This window comes from Sarcophilus harrisii, chromosome 2 (assembly GCF_902635505.1).
Source record: "Sarcophilus harrisii chromosome 2, mSarHar1.11, whole genome shotgun sequence".
Lineage (NCBI taxonomy): Eukaryota > Metazoa > Chordata > Mammalia > Dasyuromorphia > Dasyuridae > Sarcophilus > Sarcophilus harrisii.
Genome location: NC_045427.1, coordinates 297,264,889 through 297,287,541, shown reverse-complemented (window position 1 = coordinate 297,287,541; position 22,653 = coordinate 297,264,889). Strand labels below are relative to the sequence as shown.

At 34.1% G+C, this 22,653-nt stretch overlaps 1 protein-coding gene across 3 annotated transcripts in view; it reads right to left on the bottom strand.

The window, feature by feature from the left end:
- STON2 (stonin 2) overlaps positions 1-22,653 on the bottom strand; it is a 187,819-nt gene that overhangs the window by 138,201 nt on the left and 26,965 nt on the right. For all 3 annotated transcript variants that reach the window (XR_004231980.1, XM_023501738.2, XM_031952423.1), the window contains exons 2-3: positions 6,772-7,019; positions 4,512-4,787 (exon numbers count right to left, since the gene is read on the bottom strand). Coding sequence is in view for 2 of the 3 variants with exons in the window: in XM_023501738.2 (XP_023357506.1) it covers positions 4,512-4,787; positions 6,772-6,859 (364 nt within the window). In the remaining variant the exon portion in view is untranslated. The remainder of the gene's footprint in view (positions 1-4,511; positions 4,788-6,771; positions 7,020-22,653) is intronic.

Genomic DNA, 22,653 nt, shown 5'->3' with positions numbered 1-22,653 from the left:
TATATATATATACACACACACATTTTCCTCTTCTTCCCAAAACCTTCACTTGATGCTTCCATCTTAACAAATTATCACTCTATATCCACCTGTGGCTAAATTCTTTGAGAAGACCATCTCCATAGGTGTCCCTATGTCCTCCTCTTTCATTCTCTTGTTGACTTTTTATGTTCTAGCTCCTAGTGTCATTATTCAACTAAAACTGCTCTCTGCAAAGAAATCAATGATCTCCTAATTGCCAAGTCCAATGGCCTTTTCTCAGTTCTTATTCTTCTTGACTTGTCTGTCTGTATTCTTTGACACTGTAGAAACCCTCTTCTCCTTAATACTCTTTTCTCCCTGGGTTTTCAGGCCACTATTCTCTCCATGTTTTACTCCTATCTATCTGACATCTCTTTCTTGGTCTCCTTAATTAAATCTTCATTTCACTGACTATGGTGTCCAAAAGGGCTCTGTCCTGGACATTCTTGTCTTCTACCTCTAGAGGGTTTCTTAAATTTTTTCTACTTGCAACCCCTTTTCATCTGAGAAATTTTTATACAAACCCAAATATATAGGTAAACAAAATACATATGCAAATCAAACTTTTATTGATAATAAATCATAATTTTGTGACCTCCCCTCTACATTCAGTTATGAATATTGTACAATTTCATGAACTATACAAATGATTTTCAAATCTACTCATCTAGCATTAACTTCCCTGCACACCTTCAGTCTTGCATCCTCAATTGCCATTAAGACACACAGAACCAGATGTCTATAGACAAGTCCCCAACAAGTCCAAAAAACTTATCTTCTCCTCCAAACCCTCTACCCTTCTTAACTGTTCTATTGCTGTTGAGGGCATCACTATCCCACTAGTCTCCCTGGCTCACTACTTGTCCTCCTTAACTTCTCACTATCTGTCACATCCCCTACTCCCTCATGTCCGATTATTGTCAAAGGTTCTCTATTTCAGCTTTGCAATGTCTCTTGAATGTACCCCCATCTCTCATCTGCTATTGCCACCACTCTAGTGCAGGCCCTTATGTTCTCATGCCCAAGTTGATCTGCCTGACACAAGTCTTTTTCCACTCCTGTTTATCCTCCATTTAATCACTAAAGTAATTTTTCTAAAATGCAGGTCTGAGCATGTTACTACTGTGGTTTTTAAACACCAGTGGCTCCCCCACACCTCCAGTATCAATTATAAAATCTTCTGGTGTTCAAAGCTCCTTTCAGTATTCTTCTATATCTTATATCTTCTGTGTACTTTCTGATTCTTGCTGTTCCATGAAGAAGATAATATATCTCTCAGTTCCAGGAATTTTTTCTTGCTATCCAAAACCCTTTCTCATTCCTCTTAATTTTAGCACTTTCTCTTGTTTTTTTTAACTGCCTATTTATCCTGCATTAGCTTGTTCATACATCTTTGTTTACTTGTGAGGTCCTCAAGGGCAGAGCCTATCTTTTGTATTTCTTTTCATCCCTAGTATTTAGAACATTGCCTGGCTCATAGTAGGTATTTAATAAATGCTTGCTGATGAACTGACATTATTTGCCTTTCCAAGGAGAACCTGAATCATTTTTACATTTAGATAAAACTTCCTTATTTTTTTCTGGTTTTGTTTAAATCAAGAATGTCAAGATTAAGATGATTCAGTTTTTTCAATAACATGGCTATTCACTGGTCATTAGATAAGAATCTCATATTTTGACAAGTACCATAGTCACATTCAAGTTTATAGATGTTCTACAATTCTCTGCTTTCTTTCTTCCCACTCTGACACTGTCATTCCAAAAGCACAAATGGTCCACATAGGACTAAGAATTATTTTGTATTTTATTTCATTTAACTGAGTTGCCAAGAAGTCAAAAAAGAAAACTGTACTACAGCCAATGGCCTTCTTCCTTTCCATCCCATATTCATTTGAAACAGAGCTTCCCTATTCATTTCCAGCGAACCACATATACTAGATCAACATTGAAGGATATTGCCCTGTATCAAGACTTCTTGTGTAAAAATTATATCTTTATTCAATTTTAGTACCTTGAAGAAGCTGATGAGTATTTGGTAAATAGTATACATGATGATGATGGAGGAGTTAGATTTTAGTTTAGTTATATATTGGAGTTGGCAATTAGAAGATTTGGGTCCAAGCCCCAACTTTGACATCCGGATGTGAACACTTGGTCATTGAAAGTATCAAATAATATAATGTCTATAAAAGTGAAAACTTCATACACACACACACAGGTATGTATGTATATATATATATATATATATATGGGTGTTATTATTATTAAGTAGTTACTAAGTACCTACTTAAAGAATGATTGTCTTATAGATTTTAATGAACATTACAATTGGAGATACCCAAATATATTGAATCTTTTTGTTGTCATTGCTTTTTGGGTGTACAATAAAAGAGATTCTATTAACCCTCTTTTTGCCTCTCCAAAGACAGGCTATGAGCTTTTCTTCCTTCCTTTTAGCTACAGTTTTTTTTCTCTTCCAATTTCATTTATAATGACAAGGACAATACTGATGAAGCTCAGTTCCTCAAATAGTACATTACTTTTTTGATTAGGTCACTGGATAAGGATAATATCTGTAAATGGTATGATTTTGAGTGCCCTCTGCCCCATACTTTCCACCATACTTTCATTATTGTTGGAGAAGTAGCACAGGTTGGAAGATAATTTTGTATTTTGTTTCATGGGTTTCCATGGCCAAAGAATTTATCATCAAGGAAACAAACTAGGGATGATAAGCCTCTCCATATTTAGCTGGGCTAACCCTTGGGAGTAAGGGGGAATCCTTCCATTGGCAGGATTGTTCCACCATGAAAATAACTGGAACTTAGGAAGAAACACCTGTTACAGAGGATAAGCAGGCAGAAGAAATTCTATGAAGAACTCAATAAGGCCCTTAGAGTTAAATCAACAAATACTACCTATGTTCTTCAGGAACTTCAAAGCAAAGAAAGGAATAGATGACAAGAAATATGTTAGATTGTGCAGCATATTCCTAAAGTCATCGTTCAATTTTAAGGTTTAATAGCTTATGGTTTAGAGACAGTCTGGTGATATTCTAAAATGTAAAATTCTTTAATAGCTTAAAATTTCATTAAGACTTCTGAACACCTAGTATAGAACTCCAGAAATAAAGAATGAGAAAAGCCAAAGACTTGTACGCTATATACTACTTTCTTTGAGAAAAAAATTGGTAGGCAAAGGTTCACCTCATATGCCCCACATAATATCACCAAAAGTAAAGCTGATTATGTTATAACACGCAGAAAGAAATTCATAACTGAAGTGGGAGTTATTCCCGAATCAGCTGTCTATAACAGTTAACACTACTTTATTACAATAAGCAAAATACTCCATACTTGCAGAAGTATTGTAAGGACTACAGGCATACTATAGCCTAGGTACTTGAATAAAACTGCTGAAATACATGGAAAAAAAGGTGAATACGATATAATTCTAGCACTTACAAACATTTACTATTTAGTTCAGCAGGAGCTGAGTGGATAATTCCAGTGCCTACTGTTTATATATACATACTTCACAATTCTCTCTGTGATTTCCCTATTATTGTTGAGTTTCTTCAGTTGTGTCCAACTCTTCATGACCTGTTTTGGGGGTCTTCTTAGAAAAATACTGGAATAGCTTGCCAGCTATTTTTACAGATAAAGAAACTGAGGCAAACAGGGATAATGACTTGCCCAGGACACAATTAGTGAGTGTCTGAGGTCAGATTTGAACTTCCTGTTTCCAAGCCCAGTGCTCTATCCATTGCACCACCTACTTCTTCTAGGACTTTCCTTGTCTATACAGATTTAATCTCCCCATACTTGAGAAGCAAGTCTTCCTGAGTCCTGTGGATGAATAAATCCAATAGCTTTCCAAAATTCAGGGTGAGTCAATTGGGCAAATAAGTCCTCAGATGAAAGAATCTGTCACCCTATGCTTATAATCAGTCTTCCCAGTTTTCTTCATTTGTACCTGCAGATGTAGTATCCCTAAAGCAGAACCTCTATTTCTGGGTGCAGAGAGTGTTTAATTTGTCTTTAAGTCCCTAGTACTCAGTACTATGACTTGAACATAGTAGGTGGCTAATAAGTGTTTATTGACTAGAAATGATTGGTAGGACCTTCAGAGGCATTTGCTTTTCTAAATAAGCCTTTAAGAATTATGGTTCATATTGAGACATTGTTAAAAGATTTTAGTAGATACCCAGAGACGTGTTTACAAACAATTAGTAATCAAGGCTAGGGATAAAGGACTCAAGAAGACAAGGATCTATCTGACTTATTACACAATTTGCTTAAATGTACAAAAGCTAATTTCTTGATGAAACCAATTTAGATCTACATGCAGCCCTCAATCTGGTTAAGTCAATATTTTCAGAGAAGCAAAATGAGGCGTATCAGTTATACTCACATAGAACCTTTTCCCACAGAAAAAATTCCTAAGGTAGTTTGGTATCTAATTTTTCTTACCCTTCCCACCAGCCCCACCTGTTTCTTTGTGAGTTGTCGAAGTGTTGGTCCATTGTGTATCTTCTTCAAATTGGACCCAAGTGCTAATGGCGGAGGCCAAATCAGGTTTGGGTTGGACCAGGTTGTCAGGTGGGGATGATGGCTCTGAGATGAGACCCAGTTTCTCTGAACTATCACCCTGCTCTGAATGAAAGAGATCTTGAGATTCTCCATCCACTGTCTGGTTTTCCCCAGAGGAGCTCTCTGACCTTTCTGAGGAAGAAGACAGCCCTGGAACAAGATTCTCAGGGTCACCTGAAACAGAGAAAAAATACAGATATCTCAATGTAGTTCACTGTTTAGAACTATCTTAAAGAAGACAAGAGACAGAGACGGGGGAAAAAAACCTATAAGGATTTCTAATAAAGAAATGGGGGAAGGGAGCAGCAGAAAAATACCTACTCATCCAGTTCTATACTAATGTGATCATTCTCTCTAATAATGGGCCAAAGTTAAAAATACTATACATATGATATAGTGATTACCATATTAATATTCAAACAAGGCTCTGACTAAAACTACATAAATAAAAAAAGATTTTAGTAAAATTAAAGTAAAGCAAAAGAACTTAAGAACCTGGAGAAGAAAAGTCTCAGAGGATAAGAGAACTATTTGCAAATATCCAAAGAGATAGCAGACACAGGATCATAGATTTAAGAAGTGAAAGGGACCTTGGAGGTAATTGAGTCCAATCTCTTCATTTTACAGATAAATACAGTAAAATTCAGAGGTGTTAAGTGGCTTGCTAAGAAGACAAATATTTGGGTGGTTAAGGCAGGCTTCAAAGTCCAGACTTTCTGATAACAAGGCTAAAGCTCTATGCATTACCACAATTCAGATTCTTCTGTCCTGCATGGCCCGGGGAGACAAAATAAGGAGCAATGGGTAGAATTAAAATGAGAGTTTTAGGTGTGATATCAGGAAAACATTTGTAAAACTTAAACTATCCTGTGGGATGCTTGGAATGTACTATGTCTTCCCCTCTGCCTCCTCATTGCAAGTGTTAATTTAAATAAAGAGTAGACAATCACTTCTCAGGTATGTTTAAGTGAATATTCTTTTCAAGATATGAGTTAGACCACGTGGACACTGATATCTCTTCCAACTCTGAAACTGTCATTCTATAAAGTTTTCTCCTGAGATGGAGACTGAGTGTGGATCAAAGTATAGTATTTATACTTTTTAAAAAAAATGTGTTTGTTTGCTTTTTCTTTCTTGTGGTTTTCTCCCTTTGGGTTTAATTTTGCTTACATAACTGTAACAAATATGGAAATATGTTTAAAAGGACTGCATGTATTAAACCTATATCAGTTTGATTGCTGCCTTAGGGAGGGAAGAGGTAAAGGAGAAGGGAGAAAAATTTGGATACAAAGTCTTACAAAACTTAAAGTTGATGGGACAGTTAGGTGGAGCAATCCATAGAGCACCAGTCTTGAAGTCAGGAGGACCTAAGTTCAAATCTGACCTCAGAACTTAACTGTGTGACCCTGGGCAAATCACTTAACCCCAATTGCCTCAGGAAAAAAAAATTAAAGTTGAAAACTATCTTTACATGTATTTGGAAAAATAAAATGCTATTGAGAAAAATAAATAAAAGTTTTCTCCTGAGCTAATCCAAACAAAAAGGACCAATTCATATTTAATTAAAGTCATTTTCAAGCATAGAAATAACTAAATAGTAAATATTAGAACCAAAAGATTTGAACTGACTGAAATTTAATAGACCTTGCCTTCACACATAATCCTGTGTTGAGGGAAAAGTTATTTAACAGCTTTATGTTACTAGTTTCGCAAACAGAAGAATAACAATAGGCAGGATAGCTATTTTGCTATAAAGGAAAGTAACTGACAATGCAATGCAACTTGTAAAATTATCTTAAATTTTATTTTTAAATTATCTTTAATACTCCTTCCAAATCCAAATACTATGATCCCAAGATGATGAAGTGCTCTACAACTACAGCGCTTGGAGAAAGAGAACAAATTTCTTACTATCAGAAGTGAATTTGATTTTTCAGATTATCTTTTGGTGTCACAGAAATAGAGATATGATACTCTAGTCTACTAAATGGAAGAAAGAGTAGATCATGGATGTCTTTCTAGCGACTAGTTTACCTTATTTAATACTAGGTTCAATTCCATGGATGGCTAAAACTAAAGAGTTAGAAGTCAAAAAAATATATAGCCTGATTTATTAATCTTTTTTTTTTAAACTCTAGGAAATAAGAGGAGATTTTACCTTCTGAAGTAACAGGAAAGAGTGACTCCTCATTGAAAGATACCCACTCAGACTGGTGGGTGGCGATGACATTGCTAAGGGTCGTCATACTAGAGATGCATCTTTCCACAGTTGATTTGAGTTAGACTCTTTGGCAATATCTCAGTTATAGGGAAGCAGTAAATGATGTGACCAAACAGGCAGAGTGATAATTACTTCTTAGAGATCGAACCCTCTTTCCTCAGGCTTCCTGATGGATTGGAAACACCCTGTCAAAAAATAAAAGAAAGAAAAGGAGTGCTGAAATTACATATGAAGATACGGCATGAACAATCTGCCAATTTGTTTTGCTCAGCTATACTTATTATTAGGAAGTGGTTTTTTGAGAAGGTGCAAATCAGTGGGTAATGATATAGAAATAAAAACTGGAACTATGATTTTGTTGGTATAGGTAACTCCAAAGTGAGAAAACTTGCTATCTATCAATGAAGGTTACTATCACTGTGGATTAAGACACTGAGCAGGACCACAGAGCTAGGACATAGCAGAAAAATTGGACCTAGGTCTTCCTGGTTTCCAATTCAGCTCTCTACTATATCATGCTTTCTCAGCAATTAGGGGAAGAAAGAAAAAGCAGAGTTTTAATAAAATACTAAAATACAATGAAGAAGTGGCTCTCTAGGAAATATGGGGGGGAAACATGGACAATGGGGAAAAAAGTCAATAAAAATCTATTAAAACATACTGAAATGAAAGGCCTGGAGAGACTTACACGAACTGATGCTGAGTGAAATGAGCAGGACCAGGAGATCATTATATACTTCAACAACAATACTATATGATGACCAGTTCTGATGGACCAGGCCATCCTCAGCAACGAGATCAACCAAATCATTTCTAATGGAGCAGTAATGAACTGAACTAGCTATGCCCAGAAAAAGAACTCTGGGAGATGACTAAAAACCATTACATTGAATTCCCAATCCCTATATTTATGCACACCTGCATTTTTGATTTCCTTCACAAGCTAATTGTACAATAATTCAGAGTCTGATTCTTTTTGTACAGCAAAATAATGTTTTGGTCATGTATACTTATTGTGTATCTAAGTTATATTTTAATATATTTAACATCTACTGGTCATCCTGCCATCTAGGGGAGGGGGGGGGGGGGTAAGAGGTGAAAAATTGGAACAAGAGGTTTGGCAATTGTTAATGCTGTAAAGTTACCCATGTATATATCCTGTAAATAAAAGGCTATTAAATAAAAACAACAACAACAAAAAAAAACATACTGAAATACCAAAATGTGTCCAGAAGAAAACAAAAATATGAGTTTTGTTACAATCTTGTCATATTTGATATGTTTTTTCAAAGTAAACTAACATAAGTTCACAGATTTCTATATAATCTATTTTGTTCTTTGAATGTAAAATGTAAAATGTTTGTGGATGATTAAGTTCATGATAAAAATTTTTTTTTGTTTATTTTTTTTTATTTTTTGTTTATTTTTTTTTATTTTTTTATTTTTTTTATTTTTTTTTATTAATAATAGCCTTTTATTTACAGGATATATACATGGGTAACTTTACAGCATTAACAATTGCCAAACCTCTTGTTCCAATTTTTCACCTCTTACCCCCCCCCCCTCCCCTAAATGGCAGGATGACCAGTAGATGTTAAATATATTAAAATATAACTTAGATACACAATAAGCATACATGATCAAAACATTATTTTGCTGTACAAAAAGAATCAGACTCTGAATTATTGTACAATTAGCTTGTGAAGGAAATCAAAAATGCAGGTGTGCATAAATATAGGGATTGGGAATTCAATGTAATGGTTTTTAGTCATCTCCCAGAGTTCTTTTTCTGGGTATAGCTAGTTCAGTTCATTACTGCTCCATTAGAAATGATTTGGTTGATCTCGTTGCTGAGGATGGCCTGATCCATCAGAACTGGTCACATGATAAAATTTTTTAAAAATAATTAAACACATATGTAATAGACACATGGATCTATTTAAAAAAAATTCACAAAAGTGAATCATTTGAAGATGATAAAGTAATTTACCCTAAAAGAACATTTTACTTACTTTATTCTTCACTCAGTTCCCCTGCCCTAATTTAGGAGGTATCATATTAGGACCTCAAAAAAAATTAACCTTTAAATCAGCTTTGATGGTGTAGCTCTCAAAACATATATCAATGACTTAGAGATAATGCAGAGCTTTCTGGTTTGGACAAAGCATTTCAAGGATCTGAAGATTAATCTCACCAAAAAGAAAAAAATATTGGATGAAAACAAAGAAAAACAAAAAGCAAGAACTGGCAAGCTAATGGTACAAAATAGCCTAAGCAGAAATAAGCAAAGACTTTTTAAAGTGACCTGGTAGCTACAGAGTTTGTTATTGATTTTTCATCAGTAAAGAATAGTCTTTTGAAGTTAGAAGAATAATGAGAAGTCCAGTTTGAAAAAACAACAACCCTGCTACTCATTACCATGAAAAAAAGATCTTTATCATGGGGGCAAGGCAATACAAAGACTAAAGTAATTAAAATTGGAAAAAAGGCAAATTTTACTTTTGAATTCAAGTTAGAACCAAAATTTTTATCAGAACAAGCCCAGGTAAGTTTTTATATCCACCCTAAAAATGTTTTGGGAATTTTAAAACTTCTGGTATTTTTAAACTTCCTTGTCTCCATTAAAGAATGATGAACTCCCATAATTATATAGCTATTTGGAGAAGCAAAATTGCTGGAATTTTAGAAGTGCTTAAATGGAGATGGAATATTATCTCATACCATTGTGTACACCAGGAAAGGTTAAGAAATTTATCCAAAAGATGAAGATAAATATTTTCAATTACTTGGCAAGTCATCTAATTTAAACTCCAGACAAATCCAATAGAATATAATAAAGGCTAGTCTTGGGAAACATGGGCTATTTTTTAAAGATACATTTGGTAATCTATATAATAAGTGTGTTTTTCTTGAGATGACTTTAAGAAATATTGTCAAAATTTTAAAGATTCAATGCAGATCACCTAAAAGAAGTAATTGTGGTAAAATGCTGGATATTAAAAGCCCTCCAATGATGAAAAAATGATGCAAAATTTATCAAATAAGTCAATAAGTTTTATTATTTTACTCCCCCCCAAAAAAAGCTTTATTTTTTTTTAAAGTTCACAAATTTTACTAAGCTGCCAAACATTTTAATTAACTCATTAATCTCCCAAGGATGAAATCTGTATCATTTTAATCTTCCACTAACTTTACAATTCCAAAGGCCAAAATATGACATTCTTTTGACAGATAGTAAAATAAAGTCAGTTTTCTCTGCTATTTATTCAACATTGTTACTGCATTTGTCAGGTGCTATTTGCAAGATTGATTTAAATATGTGGCACAATTTATTGAAGTTTAGAGATCAAAAGTGTACAGAGATTTTAGCTAAGCATATTTCACAGCATAAGAACAGCAAAAGTCCACTACATGCTCACTCAAATTGGCATTAATAAGCTTCCAGCCCTATTGGCACAGCTGGATTAAAAGAAACCATTACATAATAGGCACATAGAGTGAGAGTAAAAAATGAAGGCAGCTACCACAAAAGGTGTAGGAAAATCAGTAAAGTAGGGCATATAGATTCTTTGAAACCTGCGTTTTGCCCTGTAATCCAGTACTGAAGTCCCTACTCCAACCCACAAATCTATATTCCTGTAATCAGTTTTTCATGTATGCCTTGATCAACTCTTTGGATTTTGTATAGCTAGAGAAACTCTTTCTGGTACACAAGGGGCAAGATGGATGGTGGATAGGATCCTGAACATATAGGCAGGAACACCTAGGTCCACATCCTGACTCCAAAACATACTAGCTATGTACCCATAAGCAAATTACTTAACTTTTAAAGTCTTAATTTAATTTATAAAATGGGGATAACAGAAGGAAATAATATTTGTAAAAATTATTTAGCAAACAGAACTAACAAGATGGAGCTTTGGACACTTTTTCCAAATTGCAGTACGCTAAGACTCCAAGCTTTCAAAGAAGCACTATATGCCAAATGGAGAACAATTATAGCTGAATCCAGAGAAAGAAGAGAGAACTTCCACAAGCTCAAAATTTCTTATTACTTGAATTAACATAGGAAAATGCTAATCACTGATTTAACAGCCTACCTAATCAGAATTTCTTTAGCAAATTTTGAATACATACCCTATCCTTGACTCATATTTTTTCTAAAAGAACTAAAAAGAACTTTACGATAGCAGGCAAGTTATGGAGGAAAGAGAGTTTATGGGAATCAAACTGCATCAAAGTAGTATGAGCAAAACCAAACAAAAGCAAAGTTTTCATGTGAAAGGGCAAAAGGATTAAATTTTTTTAAAAACCATATTAAAGATACAAATGGAGGAAACCATAACCGGATTCTACAAAGTAATTTTAAATGTGAATGGACTAAAAAATTCAAAAAAGGAAAAATGCCACAATGCCAAAAACAGGCCCCAAAGGACCAAGTGATCAACTAGAACCAAAGGACAACTTTAAGTATGTCCGCTGTGATGGCTGGGACAATTAACAGAAATTTATAAGACCAAAAGTCATATTGCAATAGATAATGTGCATAAGATAAAGGATACTGGTGCAATGGATAGAGCACAAGGCCTAGAGCTGAGAAGACCTGAGTTCAAGTTTGACCTCGTTCACTAAGCAGATGTGTCACCTTGGGCAAGCACTTAACTTCTGCTTCAATTTCCTCAAGTACAGCAATTACCTTGAGGATCAAATGAGATAATATTTGTAGACACTGTTTGGTATAGAACCAATCACATAGTAGCACTATATAAATGCTAATTCCTTTCACTTTCTCATCATTTTAAGGAATATTTCAAATCATTAATAATACAAAATGCAAATCAAGCCAACCCTAAGGTTTCATTCCATACCCAGCAAATTAGCAAAGATAGAAAAAATTGGAATAGTAAACACTGAAAGGGTTGTTAGAAAGATGGGCACACTAATTCATTATTGGAGCTTCTATTTTTTCCATTTTGGGAAGCAATTTGAAATTATGCAAATAAAATAGCTCAAATATCCATATCCTTTTATTCCAAATCTAGGTATAATTTCCTTTTTTTTTTTTTTTAAATAGCTTTTTATTTTCAAAAATACATGCAAAGATAGTTTTCAACATTTCTCTCTCTCTCTTCCCCCTCTTTCTCTATACAGCAAGTAATTCAATATATGTAAAACATGTTCAATTTTACACATATTTCCACTTTATCATGCTGTACAAGAAAAAAATGGAAGAAAAAATGAGAAAAAAGCAAGCAAACAACAACAAAAAGGTAAAAATACTATATTGTGTTCCCCATTCAGCACCCATAGTCCTCTTTCTGGATTCAACTGACTGTCTCCATCACAAGTCTATTGGAATTGATTGCTGAATCACCTTGTTGTTGAAAAGAGCCACATATGTTAAGAGTTAATCATCACGTAGTCTTGTTGCTGTCTACAATATTCTAATGATTCTATTCACTTCACTCAGCATCTGTTCATAAAAGTCTCTTCAGGCTTTTCTCAAAACATCCTGCTGATCATTTCTTATAGAACAATAATATTCCATATCATAATTTATTCAGCCATTCCCCAGCTTATGGGCATCCATTCAGTTTCCAAAAAGAAAAATCTTGTACACTACAAAAAGAAGAGTCCTGTATGTAATTGTGGCAGTACTTTCACTGCCACATGTAATTGTGGCAGTACTAGAACAAAAAGAAGAAACCCATCAATTGAGAAACGGCTACATGCATTACTATACATGAATGTAATGGAATGTTATTGTAATGTAAGAAATGATGAATATGATGAATACAGAAAATGCGTGGAAAGATTTGCATGAACTGATGCAAAATGAAGTTAAACAGAACAAGGAAAATAATATGCACAATGACTAAAATAAAAACGGAAGGTATATTGCGCAATTATTATAACAAAGTATGGCCCCAAAGAAAGGTCATGAGATACCTTTCACTGTTTCTTTTCAGAAGTGAGGGCTTATGAGTGTAACACACTGTATATAATTTATACTGTTTCAAGTTTTTGGTTATTATTATAGATTCTTTCCTCAATCTCCCCCCCCCTTTTTTTTTAAATAAGGAATAAGCCTCTGGGAGGGAAAGAGCAAATATAAGAATTACACTGAGAAATACATGATGTAAAATATCAATAAAAAGTAATTTTCCAAATGTTTTGGAAAATCCTAAAAGTGATATAAATTATTATTATTATTAACGTAGCCTTGTATTTTGATTTATATTTGTTTAGATTCAGTAGATGTTTGATGTTATCACCGAGTTCAATGGTCCAAGAACTGATCAGGCCTGAAGTTTCAGATTTTTTTTTTTTAAAAACTTACTCCAATGGCACTTTAATATCAAGAAGTAGTTTGTTGTTCAGGATGATTTCAGAAAGGCCTGGAGAGACTTACACGAACTGATGCTAAGTGAAATGAGCAGGACCAGGAGATCATTATATACTTCAACAACAATACTAGATGATGACCAGTCCTGATGGATCAGGCCATCCTCAGCAACGAGATCAACCAAATCATTTCTAATGGAGCAGTAATGAACTGAACTAGCTATACCCAGAAAAAGAACTCTGGGAGATGACTAAAAACCATTACATTGAATTCCCAGTCCCTATATTTATGCACACCTGCATCTTTGATTTCCTTCACAAGCTAATTGTACAATAATTCAGAGTCTGATTCTTTTTGTACAGCAAAATAATGTTGTGGTCATGTATACTTATTGTGTATCTAAGTTATATTTTAATATATTTAACATCTACTGGTCATCCTGCCATTTAGGGGAGGGGGGGGGTAAGAGGTGAAAAATTGGAACAAGAGGTTTGGCAATTGTTAATGCTGTAAAGTTACCCATGTATATATATCCTGTAAATTAAAGGCTATTAAATAAAAAAAAAAAAAAAAAAAAAAAAAGTAGTTTGTTGTTGTTGAGTATCTTCTGTAGCTTGAGATACATTCATTTACTTATGTTGGTTATTGACATAATAACAATCTAATAGGTAACTATAAATGAAGCCAAGATGAAATCTTGCATTGTCACTCTTAAACTCAACAAATTCTAATAGCTTCCTATTATCCTAGAATAAAAAATTATTTCATCTTCATCTCATCTCTTTAAAAATTTCTATTTTGCATATATATTGTGATGTACATAATTATGATTATTCATTGTGCTAATTATGATTAGTATACACATTTAGTTTATAAGTAAAAATATACATATTGAAGTCTGTATTCAAAATTATTTTTACTGATATGAGATTCATGATTGAAAAGCCTGAAGACCATTGAGTTAAATCACTGAGAAAAGCACTTTTCACATATAAATTGCTAAGGGAATATAATAATTACTTAGTATAAAATTTCCCAAATTATTTCACAGAAAATTATAGTTCCACTAAATAAGACTGGGGAGGAGTGCCATTAAAAAATTCTGATGTGAATAATATTTTGTCCTCCAAAATAGTAGACATAAAAGGATGTGAGACCCAATGTAGCATAATGTAGTGAGCCAGAAATACCTTTGTTCAATTCCTACCTCAGACACATAACTGGATTTTGTATTGGGAGAATGAGGTTCCTTAGCTAGGAGTTACCTATATCAATGAAGTCACAGATCGTTTCTATCATTATGATATTATGTATTCAAATGTTTCTTACATGTACTATCTCTTTAAAAAAGAAACCATGAAAATATGCTTAGTATCCTCTATTTTGACCTCAAATTTCCCCAACACCCTTTAATTCTAGGTGTAGTCTATTCATGCAGACCTGCTCTGTGATTTTGTGAAAAATTTCAGTTTCCAAAGAATTTTGTGGACAAAATACTATGGGAAATGCTGACCTAGTATAACTCCTTGAAGAAAATTACTCAAGCCAAACTATAGAAAGTTCAGTATGCTCTTTCACTAAGCTCTTACTCCATTTGTGGAGCCAAACTTCAGCAGGCTGCACAGGTATGAGAATTAGACACAAATCCTGCTCTACCAGTAAAAAAGTAGGCATAGTGCCCACAAACCAAAACATCAGATCTGTTCGAATTTCCAGGCACACAGCCATTTTCATGTCCTGTCAGACACAATGTCCCTCACTACTATAAGGTCTGCTGGCCAAGATAAGAGTATAAAATTCAAGAGTCAAATATCCTTTCTCACTACCACCAGCACTACCAACACAAAAACAAGCAAATTTTGAAAAAAAAATTCAAGTCACATATGTACAATGAGGGAAAACAAACATCTCAGACAGTACTTACAATACTTGAGAATCAAAAGAAATAGCTTAATTAAGGGAATGGGATAGAAATGAAAAAGGAAAAGTCAAATAGAAATTCCTTTAAAATCATACAATTTTAGAATTGAAAGAAATCTTAAAGATTTAGCTGAATTTTATTATTTTTGAAAAGAAGAAATAGACTCAGATTAATTGATTTGCCAAAAAGTCACACAGCAATTTAGGGGTAGGGTTAGGTTTTCTGATTCCCAGTCCTAGATTTCCCTACACTACTCTGGTTTTAATGATTTTTCTCAGCATGAGTTAGAGTGAGACCAGCTGTAAGGGCAGAGACCCAATATCAGAGGCCCCAAGGCAGATTCTGAAAATTCCTATTTACAAACATGTTTCTCAAACAGATTAGGCATGTAATACAGATTGTACTAAGGACATAACTCAGAAAATATGGACTACAGAAGACTGCAGTTTTCCCAGAGGGCTCACCCACCCTTCCCTAGCTTCCCTGTCTCAGATCCAGATGTGAGCTGGTTATAAGAAGCTAGAAATCCCACAAGAGAACGGCTGAAACATCTAATTAGAGGCTAGCCCCACCTATACAATGTAATGCCATTAAAGAGATTTCAGGTATTCACTGGGAAATGACCACATTCAACATGCAGAATAAGATGCTACACCTTCAGGAATGCTGCTCAAGCAGCTGTTTCTGTTTTCCTGATACAAGATGTAAGACTCCACTTCCCACTGGAGAAGCTTGAAACAAGACAAAACAAAGCCACCTCCCACCCCATTCTTTCAATGTGCATAATATGCCAACATTCATAATCACTGCAAGCCAATGACTCAATATCTTCAACAGAATTACCCCCACAGATGCAAAGCAAGAAAAGGATAAATCACATTCTGGGAATGTCAGCCTTTCAGAAAAATACCTCTTTTTAATGAGATCACAGGATTTCAAACTGGAAGGAACCTTAAAAATATATTCCAAACCTCTCACTTTCCAAATAAGGAAACAGCAAACCAGAAAGGCAACAAACAATTTACCCTAGTAAAGTACATACTGTGAGATTAAAATCTAGATCCTCTCAATTCAAAGTATGTTTGTAATGGTACCAAATGGAGGAATCTTGGGAAGCTAAAGCTTAGAGATCTTTTCTTACTATGACTGTGTGAAATAAACAAATATTTATCCGATACTTACTATTTGGCACCATGATGAGCATGAAGAAGTAAAATCACTGAACTACAGAATTCCTCAATATCTCCTTTTGTAATGTCCCCTCCCAATCCCAATGTATCCAGATGAGCTCCTTCTCCCTGCCCTCTCCCAAGCAGCTTACAAACTAGTTGGGGAGAGAAAACTGATAAGAAATAATAGCAGACTAAAAACACTAAACAATATAGCAAAAAACTAAATATAGGATTTTATAAAAGAGAGATCAGTGAGACTAGACTAGTCAGGAAGATTGTAATGAATTATTTGGGTTGAGCCTTGGTGGACATAAAGGATTTGGATAGATATGAGGAAAAAGGGATGACATTCCAAACAGGAAGAAGAGCATGAATAAAGTCCTGAAATGTAGAATGAATCTGTCAAGTTGGGAAGATGGTAAAAAGATCACACAGTCAGGAGTCGAGGAAAGATTCATCTCAAAGGAGGAGAGATCTCAAACTTTCCATCTGCATTTTCTTCCCAGGAAATCTATTTTGTAGAATTATTAGAGTAATTCTTATAAAACATCATTTTGCACTCATCTTATAGGTAATAGAGAACTAATGAAACTGTTTTTAAGAGAATCAAGGTCAAACTCTTTAATTTGGCATTGTAGAGGCTCCACAATTTGGATCTATCTTATCTTTCTAGCCTTATGTTCTATTGCTCCTCTCTGGAGACCCACAGAATATCAGAGTAGGACAAAACCTCATAGGGTCAACTAGTCACCAGCTTCTTAAACTGTGGGTCATGACTGTCTGGGGTCTTGTAACTGAATGTGGAAGGAGTTGCAAAATTATGATTTATTATCAGCAAATGTTTGATTTTTATACCTGTTTTATATACCTATATATATGAGGTCACATAAAAATTTCTTGGGTGAAAAGGGGTCATCAATGGAAAAAGTTTAAGAAGCCCTAATCTAGTCCAATCTACATGCCTGAAAAGTGAAAATTAAAATCTTCTAAACTTATAAATCATTCAAATATCTCTTATGGATATGGAGAGATAAGCTATATGACAAAGAAAATGAACCTACTTCCTACCCACCATTAGACTATGAGTTCTTCGAAAGCAGGAAGTGTCTTTTGTTTTTCTTTGTAAGCTCAATACTTAACACAAAGCCAGGGTCTACAGTAGGCACTTAATAAATGCTTGTAATTTTCTTTCCCTTTTCTCCCTTGAAATATTAAAGAAACTTAATTGTACAGGTCTATACAGCTTCTTCACATTACATAGGCACTTTAGGATCATAAGACTTGGACCTAAAAGAAATCACAAAGATAGCTCAATGGTCTCATTTGATAAATAAAGAAATTGAAGTCTAGGAAAATAAGTTAAAAATAAACATGAAGCCGTTCTTAAAATTACATTACTAAGGACAAAAAAGAGCCAAGATCCAAACCCATATCCTCTTGACTCCAAATGCAGTATTCTTTTCACTATGCCTTGAAGTCTCGGAAGAAGGAAAGAGGATTCTTTGCTACTCTGACCTTTCCCATTTTTGTTTTTGTCTTTTACCTCCCAAATTAATGTCCACAGAACAAAGGGAAACTTAAAGATTTCACATCAACTCTGAAATTCATGTTTCCTCAGTCAGTATCCCATGTCCCTCAGGCCTGCTTCCTCCACTTACTCCCACTGTAGAGATTGGACATCAGAGAGCTCCTAGATCCTTCATTTAGGGACAGAAGCCAGGGCAGACATGTCTTTATTTCCCACTTGGCTGCAGGATTTCATCATGATCTCAAACAAGGTACCCTCTCTCCACCAAACATTTTCAGCTTCTTTTTATGTGCTGTCTTCTACCATTCAATTGTGAGGTCCTTGAGTGGAAGATCTGTCTCCCTTCCCCCCATCCCCTTTTTTGTCTCCCCAGAGCTTAATACAGTACTTGGCACATAACAAGCATTTAATAAAATGTTTACTGACTGACTGCTATCTCTAACGAAATCCATATACATTTCAAGTTCTTTTATGAAGAACTTGAAAAGGAAGGATGGTTCTTATTGCTGTTACAATTAGGTACTTACCTCTGACACTCACATATAGTCATAAAGTAGAAGAGAAAGAACCTTAAGATAGTGATTCTTAAATATCATGCCAGTAAACTTTTCCTTTAATTTAGCTATCCTTTTACCCCACAAAAGTAGACTCTATATTCAGCAACAGGAAATCAAAGCTTTTGAAAAATATTATGAAAACAAAACTTAAAAACAAGTTAAAATCTGTCCCTAAACCTGAAGAAAACACGAACTTGGAGTAGTCATATTCACTTAATTCATGAGTGGAAGCCTATCAGGCTATCAAAGGAATGTGTGACTTAAACAACTGTCGCTGACAGAATGACTCAGATTCAGATATCAACAATTTTGATATATGCTTTACTGTATTACCTCATTTCCTAATAGCTTGAAGGAGTGAGAAAAAACAAAGAATTCTTATAATCTGTTTCTAAGATAATAATAGAAATAATAACAATGGATACCATTTCTGTAGCTCTTTAAAGTTTGCCAGTTCCATTACATACAATATCTCATTTGATTCAGAATACTAATTTAAGCAGTTAATGGAGTTTATACTTCACTGTGAAAGCACCAGCTCCTTGAAGTCTCAAAGCAGAGGAGTTTACTCTGCTTGGCAAATTGGGAGTGTGCTTCTATTTTTCCCATTCAGTAGCCTCCCACAAAATGATATCCAAATCCAGAAAACAATGAAGATAAACTAACAGAGACTCTCAGTTAAATTAAAAAATAAAAAAAAAAAGATCACTTAGAAAAAGGATTTACCTATCACTTATCACCAAATTATAGCTAACTAAGATTCTTTAGGTAATTTGGCACTGAATACAAGACATTAAATGAGATTTTAACTATTGAAATCTTGTTCATGTTAATGAGATAATATATTAATCACAGGTAGTTCTATCCTCAACAGCTGATAATCAAAGAGATCTATAGTAAATAAGCAGATATGACTTCCTAATATGTTTCACTTAAGCCAATGTGAAACTAGTTTGTTTTCCCTAATCACACACCCGCCAGAGGGTGTGGTGAATTAGCTCAGATTAAACATTTGTTACAGATAATTGAGAGCTGACTTTACCTGTACAAACCTTTTTGTACATACTATTAAACAAATTCCTAGAGTGCACTCAGAACAATTTTCTATTGCAGAAAGTAAAGGGAAATTTCTTGTCACAGGATATTATTTGGTAAATACTTGTTGACTGATTTATTAGGCACAAGAATAGATGTAATCTTGCCAATGGCCCTGACAGTAAAAGATATTAAATCACTGGAATAAGTTATGGAAGGAAAAATATAAACTTTCCTTCTCTAGAAATTCTTTGTAAAAATGGTATGGGTTTTTATCTCTTTGTAAAAATGGTTAGGGCTTTCATCTAAATGAGAATAAAGTAACAATCACAGAATTAAGGAGATTAAATCCAGCATAAAAGAAATGATTAATTGTAACAAAAAATAATGAGAAGAAGAGGGAAGAGAAGGGGGAGGGAAAAGCATGTTTAAAGCATTTTAATATTTGCAAAATGCTTTATAAATATTATCTCATTTTATTATCATCTCCATTTTACAGATTTGCAAATTGATGTAGACAAATAAACTACTTGACTTGCTCAGGCTAGCAAAACCTATTAAATGTTTAAAGTTGAATTCAGATTCAGGATACTTAGCTTTGTTATTTTTGATGATGAGTCATTTCAAGACTATGCCTGAAGAATAGTAAAGTCGAGTAGCTAAATTATTTCAGAAGACCTTCTCATTGAGAATAGTGAAGGGCAACTATTATGCATTGGAATCTGTTGAATGCAGATCAAATGTAGCTGGATTCAATTATGTTTTTGTAAGGCAATTAAGTGACTTGTTCAGAATCACAAGGTTAGTAGGTGTTAAATTTGAACTCGGGTTTTCCTGACTCCAGGGCTGGTACTCTACTCACTGTTCCACCTAGAGGTCCTAGATCAAATGTATCTTCTGGACAGGGAATATCAGATAAGTGAACAATTCAGAAATTCTGATGCATAAACAAAACAAAACCAAAAAAACCATACCTCTCTAACTTACACCACCCATTTGGGATCATCTTTTAAAAAAAATTCTCTATTCCTAATTGTTGATGATATTTGAGGCAGTCTGATTATATTTCCCATTCCCTTCTTATCTAACTTATTGCTCCTCAGAGATTTTTCATCTTTCCAAACAATTTTTTATGCATACCCTCAATGCAGTGTTTGTTGTTTTGACTAGATGAGATAAGATGAGATGTACTGGACATTCACTTCTGATAGGTGAAGAGAAAATTTATAATAGTGCTCTTATTTTGTGTATCTGCTTTATGCTACATTGAAACTTTGAAAGATTAAGAACTCTGATCAATGCAGTGATCAAGCCCAATTTCAAAAGACTCTGGATGAAAAAATATAAACCATTTTCTGACAAGAGAAGTGACATGGCTAATGCATGATTTGATTTTTTTCACTAAGCATATTTGTTCTAAGAATTTTTTCCCAATCACTGGGGTGAGGGAAGATGGAAAGGAGAGAAAATAATTTAAAAATTTTAAATGCATATATTATATATAAGATTAAAACTTTATATTAGTATGGAGCTCTACCTCATAAGGACATAGTTGGTATTATTATTTTATTTGTTTGATGTTATGAAAAGACTCCTATAATGATTTAATAGGAAAATGACTTTTAAAAACTTCTTTTCCTCATATCTTTCTCCTGAATGCCCTCTCAACTTACTAAAATTCAGCTTCCTTCATAGTACAACTCAGGTGTGACTTCCTTCAGGAGATCTTTTCTAATATACTAAAATGTTAATGTCCTCCTCTCTATCCTCTCAAACTACTTTGTACTTATTTTGTTCATACTTTGTGAAACACAATTCCCTGTACATATTAATAAATATTCTAAACTCAAAACCAAGTAGGATGGGTATTTTACCATATGTAGTATGTATGTAGTAGAATGAAAAATGATGTTAGATACATGAAACTTGAGGTTTTTATTATATACAATTTGTTTTGTTTTGCAAATGTATGAGATCAATCTATGACTTTAAAACCTGTCATGATTGTCCTTTCTGTCAATCTTGTTTTCTCCCCATTTTAAAAAATAGAGGCCTCAATGACCCTCTTTTCTGCCCCTCCCCCCCAATTCCTCCTTCTCTCCAAACTCCCCATCACCATTGGAAATGACAAAGAATCCAAAATATATAGGAAAAATAATGAAAGCTTGGTGTCAAACCTAACTAAGCAAAGTTATTCCAAGGACTTTAAGGATGAAACCGGAAAGAAAGCAACAAATATGGGGATAACAGGAAAAGATTTGCAAATATTTTTATAACGAACATTTCACCATTTATTAGAGCAGAGTAATATTAGCTAGATAACCAACATTACAGTTCCTCATGTCCTACATAAGGAAGTTGAATGATGCTAAAAAAACAAAACAAAACAAAACAAAAACAACAACAAAAAAGATAGAAAGAACTCTTCAACTAGAACAAAGGTGGTCGGTAACATAGTTTTGGACGTTTCAATGGGCTGATTCTCAAGATTCCTTAAGGAAGGGAGGAGACTAAAGGACATAAAATTTTTTTGGAATGTATATAACAAGATGACCTTATGTTTATTTTTTTTTTAATTTTTAGAAAAATTTCATGGTAATCTATACATATATATTATGGATCTTCTTGAAGGAATTAGAAGGCTTTTAGTTAGTCAATAAACAGAGGATATAAGGAAAGACATAGGACAGTCCCTGCTCCCAAAAAAGTACAGTCTTACGAAGTAGATGACATGCAAACAACTATGTACAAATAAGATATGTACCAAATAAATAAGAAATAATCAATTGAGGGAAGGACCTGAAATTGATGTATAAATCAGGAAAGTTGTCTTATATGAAGTGAGATTTTAGTTGAGATTTGAAAGAAGCAAGGAAGCCAAGAGGAAAGAGGAAAAGAGCATTGGGCATGAGAGATAGCCAGTAAAAAGGCCTAGATTCAGAAGACAGAATGTCTTGTTCATGACCAATGTCACTGGATTGATGAATACATAGAGTATAAAAAGACTGGACAGGTGGAAATGTAAAGTTCTTCCTTTCAACAAGATTCTTCCAGTGATATTCTGTTGCTCTAAATCCTGAAATGCCAGAGTCTATGGTGAATTAAAGTTGAGGGTCACTGAAATAGTAGTGCAGAAGTACTTGATGGGTATGATTCAACAGCACATTACATCAAGCACAAGAGAAACACCATAAAGAATGTCATTAGAGATGTGTGCTTGGTTTAAAAAAAAAAGTGGGTAGGTAGTCTCCTGGAAGTGG